The sequence below is a fragment of the Xyrauchen texanus genome, chromosome 30, assembly GCF_025860055.1.
Source record: "Xyrauchen texanus isolate HMW12.3.18 chromosome 30, RBS_HiC_50CHRs, whole genome shotgun sequence".
Taxonomy (NCBI): Eukaryota; Metazoa; Chordata; class Actinopteri; order Cypriniformes; family Catostomidae; genus Xyrauchen; species Xyrauchen texanus.
This window is the reverse complement of record NC_068305.1, coordinates 35,439,036-35,456,213: the sequence shown is the minus strand read 5'-3', so window position 1 is coordinate 35,456,213 and position 17,178 is coordinate 35,439,036. Positions and strand designations below refer to the sequence as shown.

The following is a 17,178-nucleotide window of genomic DNA, read 5'->3' as shown; positions in this document are numbered from 1 at the left end:
AGCCGCTGCTGCGATAATGAGTGGGATTTGTAAAAGAGTAAATTAATGAATAATGAAATATCCAGGTTGATCAGTTAGGCTCGCGCGGCCCGCGGTCATGCGCCTCGAGCGGGAATTTTTCGCGCGTCCGGCACGTGTCAGCATAAACAATGTTTTACAGTCCATTGCGTGACAGCGCGCACGGGGACCTGAGCTCAAATAATGCTCTTCTCTGTCCTAGCAGCCCCGAAACATAACCTATGATTATGGAAAAGAGACTTTCCATCACTAGGTTTTAAAGCCGTTTGTAATTTAGTCTGAGTCTGCTACACCACAGATCCATTATGTCGGCTGGATTTTAAGTCAAGCGTGAAATCGACCAAACAGACACTTCAATGTTACTACGATATACTATTGTGTTATTTTATTTTAATGGCGCGTTTTATTATTATTATTATTATTATTATTATTATTATTGTGTTTTGCCCGCCTAAACCTAGCCTATTATTTAATAATAATTATTATAGCCTATATATATATAATTATTATTATGTATTTTCTTTAATTTTTTTAAGGTCTTTTCATTTAATTGAAAAATTCAAGGAGTTAGGGCAAATTCATATTTTATGTAGGCTATAAATGAGCTCATCTAGCAGAGCAAGTCTTGGACTCGGTTCCTTTAAGGAACACGTACAGATAAAATGTATTTATTGCATGGTTAAGACGCTTTGGAAATAGGGGTCTACAAAATTCGTAAGTGTAAATGAAATAAACCTGATATTTTAGACACATTAGTTTGGACATTTTAAACGCACATTCTGCATTTGGACATATGTTGTTAACTAAAGGTTTATGATAGAATAATAACATTTGTTTAAAAAGTCAATAATTTGCTATTATTTTTCTAATATATATATATATTTATAATGCCTATATGATTTGGTCTTGTGGGAGTTCTTTCTTTTAGGAGTAGGCCTAATAAGAACCGGGTTGAGGGAAAGATGAAAGATCGCGGCTTGTGTTGTTTCGGGTCCCGTGGGTGAGTGCGAGGCTAGTCTCTTTTTTTCTGCTGAAGAGAAATCTCTGAATCTTGTAGAGATCCACGTCGCTCGCGGACATGCGGGTGCTCCACCTGGGTCACAATACTTCACGCATGACGAGTCACGCGACGGAACCCGCAGGCCACGCGCTCCTCCGCATTAAATAGCCTAGCGCGCGGGGGTCTGACCTGCGGCGGGGATATGAGTTCACTTTACTGCCACGACCGCGGACACGCGCCTTCAAGCGTTTGTTTTCATGACATTGTGGCATTCCTTGCTAACAAGAAGACCGATGAAGATGCAGAATATCCATTTCCGAGTTTTGTTGATTGTTGATTTCGTTAAGCCCATAGACAATTTTGAGTAAGTAATTAATTACTAACTACTAATTAGATCTTCTACAGTGTAATTAGATTACTTATTACTTTCTAAACCCCTTATCATCCTCGACCAGATAAAAATGGAAACATGAAATCGTTCTTTTAATTCTTTCAAATAAATAATATAAAATTATTCATGAACTGGCCAAATAATTTAAGGGGCAGCGTTAAATTAGAAAACATATATTTTAACATTATACGTTATATTTCGATTTTAAATGCACTATTGTTTTATATAGAATTGTTCTATAGTCTATAAATTATTTAACACAATTTCATCAGAAGTAACTGTAATTAAATTACTGAAAAATTATGAGTAATCCCTTACTTTACTTTTTTAATGGAAAAAGTAATTTAATTACAGTAATTAATACTTAGTGATGCATTACACTGCCTATAGGTCAGTGTGATTATTAAAAAAACACAACATGTCTATGAATAATAATAATAATAATAATAATAATATTGAAAGATATTAACGACTAGACTTTGTTTACGCGACCCCTATTTTAGTCCTACATAGTAAACTTGAAAACAATTTTCGATGCATTAATACGTTGTAATACTATTGTTATGCCCTGTTACATTTAATTGACAATGTGTTACATTTTTCATATTATTCAATGCTTCATGTGGTTTTGCTGAGGTTAGATTAAAATGTTTATCAAAATAAATAACCATGGTCGTGAGAAGCTATTTAATGTATGTTTGTTTTTCCCCCTTAACAAAAATGTTCCTCCTCCACAATTCGGATGCTGTAAGAGGCCGCCTGTGGGGTAGAACAAACCTGGTCTGGCTAAATAGCCTGACCTCTTGACTGTCTAAAAATGAACAACTTATGGGAGCAAATCTAAGAGAAAATCCTTACAGGGACTGATGTGGTAGAACTACTTAAATATGTACTATTTATGCATCTAGCATTTAATTTTGAATTTATCCTAAAATGAGGGGCACTGATTCTAAATGACTGAATTCCACTTTAGAACGTAACCACACAGCAACAGCTACAATAAAACATGATTTATTCTTATTTGGAGGTAAATGAAAATCACCATACAAGAACCATCTTCTATCCTGCACCACATAACACCGTATGAAACATAAAAATACAAGATGCTATCTAAACCAAGCGTACCCACGCACAGAGACAGCCACAAATAGACGACCCAGTCTGTTCCTATGTACAAACGTCCATTAAATTAAGCATAAATAAATATATACAAACATAAATAAAAAAAGAGCCTTCCTCACGCAGGGTTAATCAAATAATAACTTTGACAGACAGGCTATATTTCTGCTTCCGGGACAGAGAAAATGCGCGCACGAGCACAGAGTGCGCGGTAGCCAGTGAGGTGAGCGCGTGAAGGCTGCGCGTGGCCGTGTCCTTGCACGCGCGGTCACCTGTCCTTACCTCAGTTATATGCAGCCTATAAGAATGTCAATAAATCATGGACCATTTGTTATGGCTGTGTTCAAAAGTCTTTTAAATGAACAAATAAACACTATTTAGGCCTTGAAACGTGATGTTTGTCAATGTTGATTTAGGTCTATGCAAATGTAATTATTGTAAAAATAATAATAAATAGTTAAGAAACATCGTGAAACGATTATAATTTCAGTTGCTCAACTTGATTGCCATGTTAAAACTAGGCTAACTCCTCACATTTGCACAGAACTGAATACAGCACAAAAATCAGCAGTTTCAAATACAAAGAAATACAACAAAAAATATACAGAATTGCACTGTTGTAAATGTCTGCACTTTTAAATCACTGAGTTCAAGGGCATGGATTCCTAGGGGGATGCGGGGGAGAGGTAACCCAAAAATAATCAAAACAAGCAAGCACATTATTTATACCATGATCAATGGAATGCGTCACACTGCAACCACTCCCCCACCCCCTTTTGTTTGATAAAAATCAGCTCAGAAAGAAACATTAGGTCAAACGTTGGACTTGTTCTCTGTATATAAATGGACTGATTGAGAAAAGCTGTGATTATAAAATATGTTGTGTGTATTGTATGGACGGTCATGCTATGAGGCAATTCTGATGGAATTAAACAGCTGGCTGAAATCACTCTCTTTAATTTTATGTCAACATTTGTGATGCACTGGACCGTAACCCAGATAGCACACATGCATCTCCAAGATGTCTTTGTAAGAACTTTTCAACTGGATAGCTTTATAATCTAATTAACATCTTAAATAGATCAGATTTATAAACAATCTAAATCATAAATGTCTCAAAGACATCTGAATGTCTTATTGACATCCCGGAGGTAAACATCCTATAGACGTATTGCAGATGAGCAAATAACTTAAACAATACATCTTCCAGATGTAAACACACACATCAAATAGCTGTCTGGATGATGTACGTGTCCTATCAGGAATCTTGCAAGATGCTTTGTTGTCGCACATAATATCAGCACTGCGTTCATTACTAAATCTCTTATTTTCTGAACACTTTGCCTCTCTTTAAAATGTATGTGGAGCAAATTTTTCATTTGACACCCACTTTTTGATAACATGATTGTGTGATGGGAGGTAAGGATTCCGTGAAGGTTGAATGAAATGTACCTATAATTTTGTATATTTGTAAGAATAATTTAATATAGTAGTTAAAAGTGTCCCCGCAGATATTCAAACCAAACCTGTCCTTCGGTATGCTCGCCGTTACACTCATGAACACTCAAATATTTGTTCTGAAATTCACGAGCATGTGTGTAAAGGATAGACTGCGTGGTACAGCGTCTGTCTAACATCATGTAATATGTCATATTTTTATACACAAAAGCACACTCGCACACACTCCTCGAACATTTGCACACGAATGAGATGGAGATGGTGAACGTGTCACAGCAATGATGTCCTCCAGTCTCTATTATTGTAGAATTCCATTCGTTTTCCCATGTTCTGTTTTCCATTTCACACCAGAATGTAAAACGCAATGTCATAAAACGAGGGTTTATAGAATCTCTGAACATCTCCGGTGACGTTTGCCCTGTTTGAAGCCCCACCTTCCTTGATATCCTGCATCGTTGTATTTCCACAATTCATTTCCTGTGCTTTTCCTCTTTCTCTCCGCCTTTAGAGCCGAGTCCATCTGCAGGTGTGTGCCGGTTGGGAGTGGGGTTGTTCAGGAACATCTTGTCGAGACCTTTAAGGGCTTCAGTCAGGTAGTTCTGCAAAGCCGTGAGGGCGGCACAGATGGCTGGTGAACCAAAGCCGTGTGTGATGAAGCTAAAGTGTGACAGACAGCTTTGGATTCCTGGCTCCAGGATGGACGAAGGCCGAGAGTTTCCTAATGGTGTACGATCCTGAGCCAACAGGTCCGTAAACTCCTTACACAACTGCCTGGAAAAAGAGAAGGAAGGACAGAGAGGATGAGTCGATTTTTAGTTAATATTATTATAGACAACACTCTGCAAATTCTGTGTAAATAAAAAAAGAAAAAGATTTTGTTAATTGGAGAGCATAGTGCTTTCTTTTCCAATTGATGATAGTCTTGAATATTGAGTGAAGAATTGGAAGCTAAGTTAAGTTTACTGTAGATATACAGTATGTATATACACATTCATTTAAATGTAATAATGTATTTAACCTGCTGTTCTTTTTATTGTTGATGAACCACATTATTTACATTTACATTACATTACATGTATGCATTTGGGAGACGCTTCTATCCAAAGCGACTTGCAGAGCCCTTATTACAGGGACAATCCCCCCGGAGCAACCTGGAGTTATGTGCCTTGATCAAGGACACAATGGTGGTGGCCTTGGGGATCAAACCGACAACCTTCTGCTTAACAGTTTAGTCCTTTAGTCCACTACGCCACCACCACTGTAGGAAAACATCCCTATAGTGCTCTCCCTAAAGCAAGAATAGTTGGGTGGGTTTTTGAACAGTTATGATCCTGCACAGTTGCTCCCATCCAATTTCTTTACCATCTGAATAGCTGTAATCCAATAATGATATGTCATAAAACTATTTTTGGTATATCACACATAGCAAATTCATCATTCACTTAAATCAGAACATATCAGAGAGTATTGCTTGATCTACTGCATACATTTACCAAGAAATGAATTAAACATTGAATTGGAATAGACATTCTGATTCCATTAAGAGCCTACAAAGAACTGTCTATTCCTAAAATTTTTCATAATACATTGATCTACATATTCTTTTAACTTTATATGAAATATTGATTAGAAAAAGATTTCATACATAATATCAAAGCCACCACTGTAGCAACCCAAAAAACCCTCATCCATGAATAACCAACACACCATGACTTCAACATTTGGACATTCAAAGCAGACAAGACTACCCAGTAAAACGGATAACAAAATAATAATAGTAAAATACATGCAACAGATTGAACTCTCACAAATCATATACACTGTCACAAATCCAAAAGCAAATCTGGATAACACAGATTACATTAGACTGATTAAGGGGATAGTCAGGTGAATTTATAGTTAAAAACATAATCTTCATTTGTGTTCAGCAGATGAAAGAAAGTCATGCACATCTGAGATGGCACGAGGGTTAGTAAAACTATGAGAGCATTTTCATTTTTGGGTGAACAATCCTTTTAAATTATATTTGATTACAGGAATGTGATTGCATTAGATGTTCTTAATAAGATATGTAGGTAAAATGGAAAACACATACATGTACAGGCCTGCAATGGAGTTCATGGGTAAAGGGATATTTCTCATACCTAAACACATAAACACGCTTTTTGGTCTCCTATATTTTCCCAAAAGAATATGAATGTATCCCTTAATGGAAACTCTCCACTGAATGGAGTGAATGGTGGACAGTTCCCTTTAAGAGATTCATTTGGAGACCAAAAAGGATGCGATTAGGGATGAATATTAATTTACCCAGTCTACAACTGGCTCTACTGCCCGTACATATACTTTTTGTGTACTAATTATCCTCAGAGCCATGCACATTAAAGTATATTTCTGCTTCTGAGAATAAACTGTTCGAATGAAGCCATCAATATAACTTCCAGTCTTCTGGGAGTGTCTTTATCCACCATTATATTCAGATCTCAGAATGTTTCACTTCCTGAAAGAGATAGTGCTCGAAATATTCATGACTTTCCTGCTTTGGCGAATCACTGATTATAGAAATAATATAGGCAAAGCAGCATCTAGCTCTGTGCCCATATGAGCCAACATCTGCCTGAACACTAATGACCTCTCAATGTTTGACCACCATGTGTCTAAGAAACGGTTTAAACGCCTGGACCAGTACTTCTGCGTATTCTGACCAAAGTAAGTATCCAATCATGTTTTCCAGACTTATTCAGAATTTCTGCTCTCTGATGCTTGAAAAAAGTATCAAATAAGGTCAAATAAATGAATTGTGCATATATAAATTACCATCTAATTCATATTAAATCTTTGTTTTCTTAACAGCTACAAGATTGCTTTGAAGTGTAATATAATCTCCCAAATAAGAATCTGAGAAAACATTCATACTTCAATCTCTAAAAGGTCATTTGTGACAAACAGTTCAAGTGCCTCCAACTGGCAGTGTAGCAGAGCCCTGCTGCGGCATCTGCAGTTGTCCGGGCTTGTCAGATTTTGACCCATATTCGCTTTCGCGGCTCAGAATCACAAACAGTCTTGTTGTCCAGTCGGGAGAGCGCAGCGCGCCTCTCTCTCATTCCAGAGCGACAGAACGCGAGTGCCCGAGGCGCGTGCAAGGGCGGGGGCGCGGGCTGACTGACGGGACTTTGACAGACAGACTGTGAAAGAAGAGGCGAGGGAGGAGGGATGACCTTAGGCTAAACTTCAAGGGGAAAGCTGGCACTTTAATACTTGAAACATTTCACTTAAATATAATGAGTTCCTAGCTCCGTGCCAGGCTGAGATGGATAAGAGACGCGTGTTTCTGCTGGACCTGAACTGCCTCATTAGAAACCAGCTAAACGTGTCAAAACGCACCAGGCACTAAGCGGACAGCCATCAAAACGACACGCTCCCCAGAAAATCCGTGATGGATTCAGCATTCACCCCGAAATGTGCCTACACATTTGTTCAGATGAGGGCACTAGGCATTTACCAGCATCCAATGAAAGCAACGAATGCATAAGTCTCAGACTCAAGGGCATAGATTTGGTTTGAACATGGGGGTGTATTGTGAAGTGGGGGGTTGTACTTGTGAGAATCTACCCCCCTGCTCAGACTCAGTTAAACATGAAACAAACTCTTAATGGCACGTTTTGTACATACTTTGTGGCGAGCAGCATGTTCTTTCTTGAGTGCAATTCGTTGGGATCTGTGTGTTGTCTGTTCAGATATTCAGACACGGCCTTCGTGGGAAATTCAGTTTCACAAATGTAGCCAAAATCCCGAGCCAAATGAACAGCTTCCCCTGGAAAGGAAAAATAAATCAATACAATGGAGTAAAGAAGAATCGCTCCATATTTCCGCCTAAAGTAATTACATATGCTCAGAGAATATTTTGTAGAGATGGGCCACTTCTGTTCAAGAATAGGAGAAATTGGAAGGCTCATCCAAGGAGCTCTGAGCGCCCATGAACGGTCAGCGGATGTAGAAAGGAATTCCCGTTTTACAGGTTAAAAGAGCCTGTAAAACAAAAAAAGCCTGTCGTCTGTCGAACGCGCATGCGTATTAGCCAGGGAAAGCCAAGGAAATTGCGTTTTTTCGGTAAAGAATCACAGTATTGTCAGATAATATTGCTGATTTGAAATATGGTCTTTGATCGTAATCTTGACCAACCGTTTTTGAGATTTTGGTCTTTCTTCATTGAAGTATGAAGAGGGCAGTGGTGGCTCAGTGGTTGAGGCTCAGGGTTACTGACCAGAAAGATTGTTCCTGTAATAAGGGCTCTGTAAGTCGCTTTGGATAAAAGCGTCTGCCAAATTCATAAATGTAAATGTAAATGTAAATGAAGTAGATAGGAGCTGCACTGGCATGTTTGGAAATAGCCTCCCGAGAGCGTTCAAAAGATGGCCGACAGTGGACTGACTTGCTATGAGACACTTGCTGCAATTGAATTGAACTGGAGGGAGATGTATTGCAATGCAGAAACAATCAGGCTATTACAATAATAATTATATAAAATTAGCGGCATTGATTAAACTAAAGTTTTTAGGCCATGATTCTGTGTGTATATATATTATTATATTCCTTGGGAATATAAATTCGCCCTGCCAAAGGAATGCGATAAAAATTAAAAGATTAGCAGTGCGGTCGTTCTCATAATTGTCAGATTACAGAAAATGATAAACTCTCTTGGCCATGAAAATTAATTTATTTTGTTTTTAAAGCTGCATTCGTAATTCTCAATTTAAATTATATGCTAAAATGATTGTAAAATTGTCCGGCATTTCCGCGTTAGATAAACCTCCAATAGATTTGCTCACTTAAATAACTCCCAAACACCTCATGATATAAATCCAGAATATGGAGAAAAGAATCAGCAAACGGAACAATTAGTAGCCTATCAGATGTCTTGCTTTACCTTCTACAAGAGATGTCAGTAAAGTGACGTTGGCTGCTTTGCGTCGCCCTGCGGGCAAATTCAAGCCGATTTTCTCCAGCTTTTCCCTCAATGATCTACCTCCATTTTTCGACTTCGCTCTAAACAGAAAATTGACACATATTTAAGATACTTGCTTTATGAAGGATTGACATCAAAAACATACAATGCAAATAAAAAAGAGACTTTTTATTGGTAGGGCCAATTTGAAAACCGTCCATTAGGCTGGATTTTAAAAAATCAAGTAGGCCTAAAAACTCCAAGTTGAGGCTAACAACATAAATGGTCACAAAGCTCCACGAGTTTCAGACTGAATATTCGATTTTCTTTTTCAATCCATTGACCAATTGGTTATGATATGGATTCTGGCGGGTGTAGCTCTTACCTCCGCAGGACCCCACCGAGTAGAGAGGCGTTCAGACACTCTGGCGGAGAGAGACGCCGCTGGACTTCGCCAACCGTCACTTTATATTTGGAAGTGGAGCTTAAAAGCGACAGGCGGCCTGGCACCGAACAGAACACCTCGTTGACGTTCACCGTGATCCCGCCGATTAGACCGTCTTTGTTCATCATGAGAGAAGCGAGGCTTTTGTGTGGAACTGGAACTGTGCGAGAGGGACAGATATATAAAAATGAAGGTCTGTCCTAAAATATTGGCCTACTCTCATTTACTGGAAATGATTTGGGAATCATGATTTAGCTGAGCACTTAAACATAAGCTGTGCACTTGCTTGATAAATAGTGCTTAATCCTAAAAAGATCTTTCTATCCTGGTGGATGCACATATTTATAAGGCTGTGGAGAGGATCCATGATGGAGTTGGTCAAATTTTATGGAACAATATTGAAAAGGGGGGCCCTGCAAAATACTGAGGACATTGTAGGCTATATTATTTGGCTTTAAAGTCCGGGATCAACTCACAATCTTTATCTAAAAGTAAAAGGCAGAATTTTGTGAGAAAACAGCTGACCTCGATGCAAACGCTGCTATCTTTTTCTAATCATGATTTCTACACGCAATACAAATGAAAATAAAATTATATATTTTAGACAAGAAAAACATTTAATGTATTACGTGGGACATCATTTGTTGGGGGGGGGGGGGGGGGGGCATTTAATTAATTTCCAGACTTTGCCCTTTTTAGGGCTAATAAAAGAAAAAAAGCATGACCAGAACCGACGGAAAATGTATTAATTATGTTGTGCATATTCTTTCTGATAAAAAATTAGGCGAATAGGCAAGATATTGTTATTGTTGTAAAACCAGTGGGCCTACAGATAGCCCAAGCCCGTGCAAATATTATGTAATGTGAAATCTTGGCGAGCCCTCGACTAGTCTGGGTCACCCGCACGCGCCCGGAGCAGTCAGCGCGTGCTCCTGTTTTCACACGGTAATTCCACGTACAACGAAGACAGGATTGTCCATGCGGGTGCAAACAGAAAAGCCTGTAGTCATTTGTTCCAATTGATTATCTTTTCCAAGCATGTTGCCAGCTGAATATATCATGGGTCAAAAATCTCTGTTTGCCCAAGGTAGCCTATCCTGGCCACCTGTTGGCATGGCACAATTTGAGGGTGTAACGTATTTATCGATTAGCCTACATTTAAACAAAATCGGCATTATATTTACAAATGATGTGAGACAATCACATTTTTCTCTTCCTTTCTCCTCTTTATCATTCAGTCACTTTCCTGCCAGCTTTATTTCCATTGAACCTTGTGAGCACGCGGTGGCATTTCAGCACTATTTACTACGCGCATTTATTATTAGGCTATCGATTGCTGATTGATACGTCCTATCTGAGTACATTAACCACCTATTATATTTTTTTTAATTATTATTATTATTTTTTTTCAATCAATCGTCTCAGTCACTATGCACACTACTACCTTCAAATGACGTCTCCTAATGGGGTAACGAGGGCTCGAGCCTATACGGAGATCTCTACAGGGGATAATAGAGAAAACGAGCTCTAAACGAGCTCATGAGATCTGCGCACTGAAACCCATCCATCACAGCGGCCACTTAAAGGACGACTCTTCTGGGAGGCCAGTGTTCCGTTAACTAAATTACTGGCAAATGTCCCCTACACGAACAAATATTAACACGAGGCCAGGGAGTGTCGCTGGAGCTTTTACTGACTGAATGAAAGTCTTAACAGAGAGTGAATTTGTCAAAACGTAGGGAAAGTAGGCCTAGCTACATCAACAAATTGGTGGTGAAGTGTCAATTTTACAGTCATTTTTGGCGATCTTTGTATTACAAAATTCAGACAGCCTACATGGACTAAATCTGAATTTGTGCCAATGTTATAAATTCTCGGAAAGAAATGAATAAACATAATGAATGGCATCCAGTTCCTCTTACTCGGGCTGGGCGTCCAACCTTAAAATAATAAGCAGGTGACATCATTTGAATAGCAGATTAGGTTCAGCGCATGCGTGATAGATCTGTGTGTGTGTTCACCTGAAAGGACTTTCCCCTCTAATTCCATAAATGATTAGTATTATTATTGCGCAATAATATAAATAGAATACTAACATAATTCTTAGTCATTTCTCGTTTACCTTTTTTAATCACTGACTGATCCAGGATGTTCATCCCGTTGTTTGCATCCTCCAAAGCCTATAACAGCACGGGGAGAAAACATTCAAAATGCTGTAATGTTGTACAAAACTTACAGTCAGTAGTTCATTTAGACAAGAGAAAGCCTTCTCTTCTTTTTGCAAAATGAAACAACAACAACAATAGTGCATTCCGCGTTAACAAACTATTCAAACGGACTTTGCACCCAATAGGTGAACGTATAAAAACGTCTCTTATCCATTTTGTTTGACAAACAATTAGTGCAGAATTACAATTGATATTTCTTCAGGGTCTTGCTTAATAACCCAAAGAAAGGTACCTAAACCAGACTTAATCTGGGTTTTACTGGAACCAAATTAAAGATTCCACCACAGGCCACTAATGTTAGACACTAGATACATTTCTCCTATTATTAAAAATATAAATAAATAGAGAAATCAATGTGTATATATCAGTTTGAGAAGAGAAGCAGTGGATCATTGTCCAGTCAACTGAACTGGGACAGGCCTTAGTTTGGAATAATTAAGCAGAAATGTGTCCATTGACAAAATTAGATGTGATGTGTGCAGAGAACAAAAACATACGGTTAGAAATGTGAACTGAGGAGATTTGCAGGAAGATGTTTTTTTTTTTATATATATATATATATATATATATATATATATATATATATATATATATATATATATATATATATTGTGCTGTAATCCACTGCAATTTTGATTGATCTTCCTCAACGTAGGCCTCGTTGTAATGATTCTAAATATTGTTGATGACGTAAAAATATAGATTTAAAAAATTTGATTATCACAACAGTGAATTATTCCCCGGGCTCGTGCGCATTTAGGCATTTAGTGAGCTCTATAACGAAACATTTCAATTGAATGCTGTTAATGGAAGGAATTCAGATTGAAATCCCTCAAAATGTTTCTTTGTGTCACAAAATTGCTATATTAACCATACAGCCAAAAAGGTATCTCTGCTACAAAAAGACTACGATTTAAAAAATAATAAAAACTAAATGTAAACTTTGAATAAACTGCATTTAATCTAGTTTTCACTGCAAAAAAAAAAAAAAAAAAAAACTCCACGTATGTTGTGTACTAATCTAAAATATCATTGTTTTTTTATTCCAAAATATGGATCACTGCACATTAGCAAAACAGAAGGAAATAAACTCATAACCAACTTGAACATCCTCCATTCCATGCGCCAGGCCATGCAGCGACAGACCGTCTCCCATCCCCGCCTCGAGCCCATGGTGTGTGGAGTGAAGCAGCACGTCCGGTCGGCGCACGGTCGAGTAGTCCCGCCGGGGGTCCAAACCGGAGAGCTGCGGTAAAGAAGCTCTAGGCTGCGGCAGTAAAGCTCCGCTCTCCGAGCCCACGTCCTGCCGCTGACGGGAGCCCCATGGGTGCTGTTGAGGCTGGTGAAGGGCGTTCAGAGAGTACGGGTCGCTGACGTGTGAGTACGGGTCCTGACTCTGGTGGTACGGCAGCGGCTGGTACGGCGGCGGAAAGTACGGCGGCTGGAAGTCCGAGGAAGGAGTGTGAGAGAGTGGCGGAGCGCTGGAATACGGACCCTGAGTGACCGAGCCCAGCTGGGACAGTCTGGAACTGTGGCTCGGTACCCCATCATGGCGGTCCTTCGAACGAGAAAAGAATATAAACACGATTGAAACACACCCATTGAAACACTTGTTTCGATGTTCAGAGAGTTTTAACAAATAAACGTATTGAATACCTGATCTAACACATATCGAAGGCATATTTTGAGGTCAACGTACAAATATCAGCGTCCGCAATGATCCCATAGAAGCAATACAAATCATTGTATTATGTTTTAACAGATTTATATGTAACAGCTTTTGGGACATAACTCCTTAAATGCATTAAATCCCCAAAGCAATATAGGACATAAAACAGCGCTCGCAATACAAAAAGCAAACCCCATTTGCCACCTTTTGTCTGGTGTATTTTCCGCTACAAGAAAGTATTTGATCCTCTGAGCACAGACTCACCGTTGAAGAATACGCGTGCACTAACATCTGGTCAGAAACCCACGAGAGCTCGTGGAGAGATGAGACAAACTCGCCTGGTTAAGAAACGCGCTCCTCTCAACTCCTCATGACCATATGGAGCAAAACTTCTATTATAAGCTCAAATGACTCGCCTACAAAACACTTCTGTTCTTTCAGATCTCGATTCCGTTCCTCCTGATCCGCCGCTCTGATCCAGAGTGTGATGCTCCGTCCGAGCGCTTCGCTACACCTCCTCAGAATAATTGTTATTCATGACTCCTCTAATATTGCGGGAATACTTAAAGCAGTGGGGAGCGGCGGAGCGTGAAGGCGCTGCTGCTGTAAGTGACGCTCATTCAGGAGGAGGAAACACTCGTGCTTTGCTTTATTCCCCTCTCTGCTTGGGGTCCCGCGTGCACGGGTCTGGATCTCTTTCCTTTGCTATTGTTGTCTTTTATGCTATTGTTGTGTGTGCAGACCGAGTCCATTTATCTCCATCCAGAACAAACGAATAGCCGGAATCAGCTGCTTCTAAGGGCAGATGGGACTGAGGCCTTATTCACATTGACCACTATATTCACTATGTACTCTCATGTTTCCAAATCCATTATATAACTATACTCACACTATACCATATTCACTGAACTAGTACAGCTTTATCTCTATAGCAACTCGTGCTCACCACAAGTACTCACTTAAACCAAATTAAAGATTCCATCACAGGCCAGTAATATTATACACTAATCTTCATTTAGCAGGCTATCAATTTACATGTTTAAATTCTGCGTCATTTTGCAGAGGCATAACATCTCTGACGTATACACTCGTTAAAGCAGGCCTCTCTCTTTGACAGAAAAAACATGAACTCGCAATACTGCATTAAATTAACTCTTAATACAAATTCAAGATTCTTATTTGTGTAAGCTGTCCACAATAAAATGGGGTGAATCATGGGGAGGAAATGATAAAAGAACACAAAATAAATAAATAATTAAATAAACAAATGATTGCTGATGAGACCGTTTCTTCCCTGTCAGCTTAAAGTCCTCCACTAATGGTGCCCCATTTCAGCTCGTATAATGGACGATTTCACGGGCTGGGGTCGAAGTGTTTAATTACACGCGTGACGGTGACTGTGAGAGAAGAGCCATGTGTGACTCTATGGGTCGGCATTCCGCTAGGCTTTTCCAAAAACCACCACGAGTATCTCCCACGAGCTCGAGCCCATTCAGGGGAATCCACGGGACTTCCACGCGTGACAGTGAGTCCTCTCGTCCTGATCGTCCTGTCTCAGGATCGGAGGACGCGATTGGTTTTAATAGGATAAATCTTTAGAAGTTTCTCATGAAAATCAAAACAAGTCCTCTGAGCTGATAAGGTTTGTTTTGTGTAGGCTATGTATGTGTGTGTGTGTGTATACACGAAATTTCCAGTTTATCTTTGCTTTGATGGCAAATCTTTTACACTCTTAAAAGATTAGCAACGTCACGTCTTTAAAAAAAAAATACAAATAGAAAATAATTCGTTTGTAATTTCAAATGATTACGTTATATTACACATGGCGACACATATAAATGGAAAAAAGTGTAATAATAATATTTAAAAAATACAAAGTATCCTGCTAAAATTAATTTTGTTAATTTTAGCAGGATACCCCTAGCAGGATAGAAAACTAACGTTTTCTTATTTGAGAATTAAGTTATAATAACGAATATCATTTCGTAACAGTAACCAGCATACACCTCATACCAATAAAAAATACACCTAGCCAATGTATAAAAAAATCTGGCAAAATGAAAAACAAATTGCATTATAAATAACACCGTTACCTCATATATATCTTCATACTTGACATTTTCCACCAGTTTCCACAGCATGTTCGCGCGCTGATCCCTGCAACGAGTGCATTCATGTGAAGAGTGAAGATCTCAACTCTCTCTCTGTCTCTCTCTCTCTCGCTCTCTCTCTCTCTCTCTCTCTCTCTCTCTCTCGCTCCCTCTCTCAATTCAATTCAATTCAATTCAATTCAATGGGCTTTATTGGCATGAAAGTTTCAAAAAACAATGTTGCCAAAGCATCACATAGAATAAATAAAATAAAACCAAAATAAATTGTGTCCAGTAACTTAGACAGTATATAATATAATAATTAGGAATATATAACAGCAATATATAAATTATTATTATTATTTATTTGACCATATCACATCACATGAATGTTTCACATTTTAGGAGGACGTGCATCTCTGTCTCGACCTCACCTGTCCAACAGTGAGCACATATTCTGTTTTCTTTTGGTTGCCATGATTTTTTGTGTCTTCCTGTTTCAATTGCCAAAGTGTGGTCACTGAGCCTGTATTTGGTTAGGGTCTGTCTCTGTTTTCTATCTCTGACAGTAAAGAGATATTTTGCCAACTCATACTCTCTGTTTAGGGCCAGATAACATTCAGATCTACTTTGGCTTTTAGTTTCTTCTTTCCCATGTTCCAAATAGGTTTCTGTGCATTGTGTTATAATTTGCTTTACTCTGATTGGTGTTTGGAAAACAGTGTTTATGTGAGACTGGCCAAAGTGTGTTCTCTCTCTCTCTCTCTCTCTCTCTCTCTCTCTCTCTCTCTCTCTCTCTCTCTCTCTCACTCTGTTAGTCATGTCGTTGTATGTATAATGTTAAGTGTGTTGACTTTGAGTTGTATGCAAATGCTGTGTACCATTTTTCAAAAATAAATGCATGACTATGATATTGGAAAGTTTGGATATTGAAATATAAGGAAACAGTTGTGCAAAGCAATAAACCAAAATAATATTAGGCCAATCAATGTAGCCAATAAATCGCTTGAAAAGCTATCACAGCCCTTTTATTTATTTTTTTACAACTGATTTAATTCGTTGAAAATAAATGAAAGCCATTTGTTGGTCCGTTTTATTACTAATACTATATTATTTATAAATCAGATCTTTGTCAGTGTTTTAAGCAAACCGTAACTCAGTCAAACACAAGATGTCCACGATACCTTCCTCTCAAACGTGACCTGTATACAGATGCTGATGCAAATGTTTATTTTATAGTATATATTGTTATTGTTTTTATAACCATTACTTTGCACATTATTTTAATTCTGTGTTTATCGTTATTTGTTACTGTTATTAATGACTATTATTCTCTTATTTCTCCTTGTCGTTGTGTGTATGGATGCTCTGGCAATATTGTATGTAAACACACAAGCATGCCAATACAGTAGCTACTTCACATTAAAGTCCTAGTCGTTTCAAATTGAACATTTAATTTGGTAGTCCAGAGCGTCCTCTGCTGGTTATTGATAAACACACACTTGAACAGTGATAAGTGTTGAAGGCTTGGTCTTTGACATGGGCAGAGCAGTGAGCGTTATTTCACATCAACAGATATCGTTTCGTATCGGGGTTTAATCGTCCCCTAGAGACTGAAAAACGTTAGCAAACCCTTAGCAACGAGAGCAAAAGAGTTCAAGCTTTTTGTGCACGATCAATTAGGCTTCTTTAATTATGTCTTGATTGTGACACTGGGACATGGCTGTTTCTGAAATATCTGACACAGGGATTTTCAATATTTTAGATGCGCCCCTTCGTTTGTTTAACCCAAAATCCATTGAGAAAGAAATTCGT

General features: G+C 38.5%; 1 protein-coding gene across 2 annotated transcripts; it reads right to left on the bottom strand.

The window, feature by feature from the left end:
* Nucleotides 1-3,292: 3,292 nt before the first annotated feature.
* On the bottom strand, nucleotides 3,293-15,427 carry LOC127623835 (transcription factor AP-2-beta). Of its 2 annotated transcripts, none has more exons than XM_052098387.1 (7): nucleotides 15,367-15,427; nucleotides 12,707-13,162; nucleotides 11,499-11,556; nucleotides 9,317-9,536; nucleotides 8,914-9,032; nucleotides 7,659-7,800; nucleotides 3,293-4,757 (listed from the first exon to the last, which is right to left on the bottom strand). In XM_052098387.1, exons 1-7 carry the CDS (start codon nucleotides 15,412-15,414, stop codon nucleotides 4,457-4,459), a joined length of 1,344 nt encoding a protein of 447 aa, XP_051954347.1. In that variant the 5' UTR covers nucleotides 15,415-15,427; the 3' UTR covers nucleotides 3,293-4,456. The 2 variants fall into 2 exon arrangements, with proteins under 2 accessions (XP_051954347.1, XP_051954348.1); XM_052098388.1 differs by lacking the exon at nucleotides 15,367-15,427 and adding an exon at nucleotides 13,538-13,812.
* Nucleotides 15,428-17,178: the final 1,751 nt, after the last annotated feature.

Bases quoted from the DNA above. Each gene is read 5' to 3' on its own strand.
- LOC127623835 (XM_052098387.1), bottom strand. From the start codon at position 15,414: ATGCTGTGGAAACTGGTGGAAAATGTCAAGTATGAAGATATATATGAG. The intron at 9,537-11,498 runs GTAAACGAGAAA...CCTCTCGCACAG, and splicing joins TCAGTCAGTGATTAAAAAAG to TTCCAGTTCCACACAAAAGC. The intron at 4,758-7,658 runs GTATGTACAAAA...CTCTTTTTCCAG, and splicing joins AACATGCTGCTCGCCACAAA to GCAGTTGTGTAAGGAGTTTA.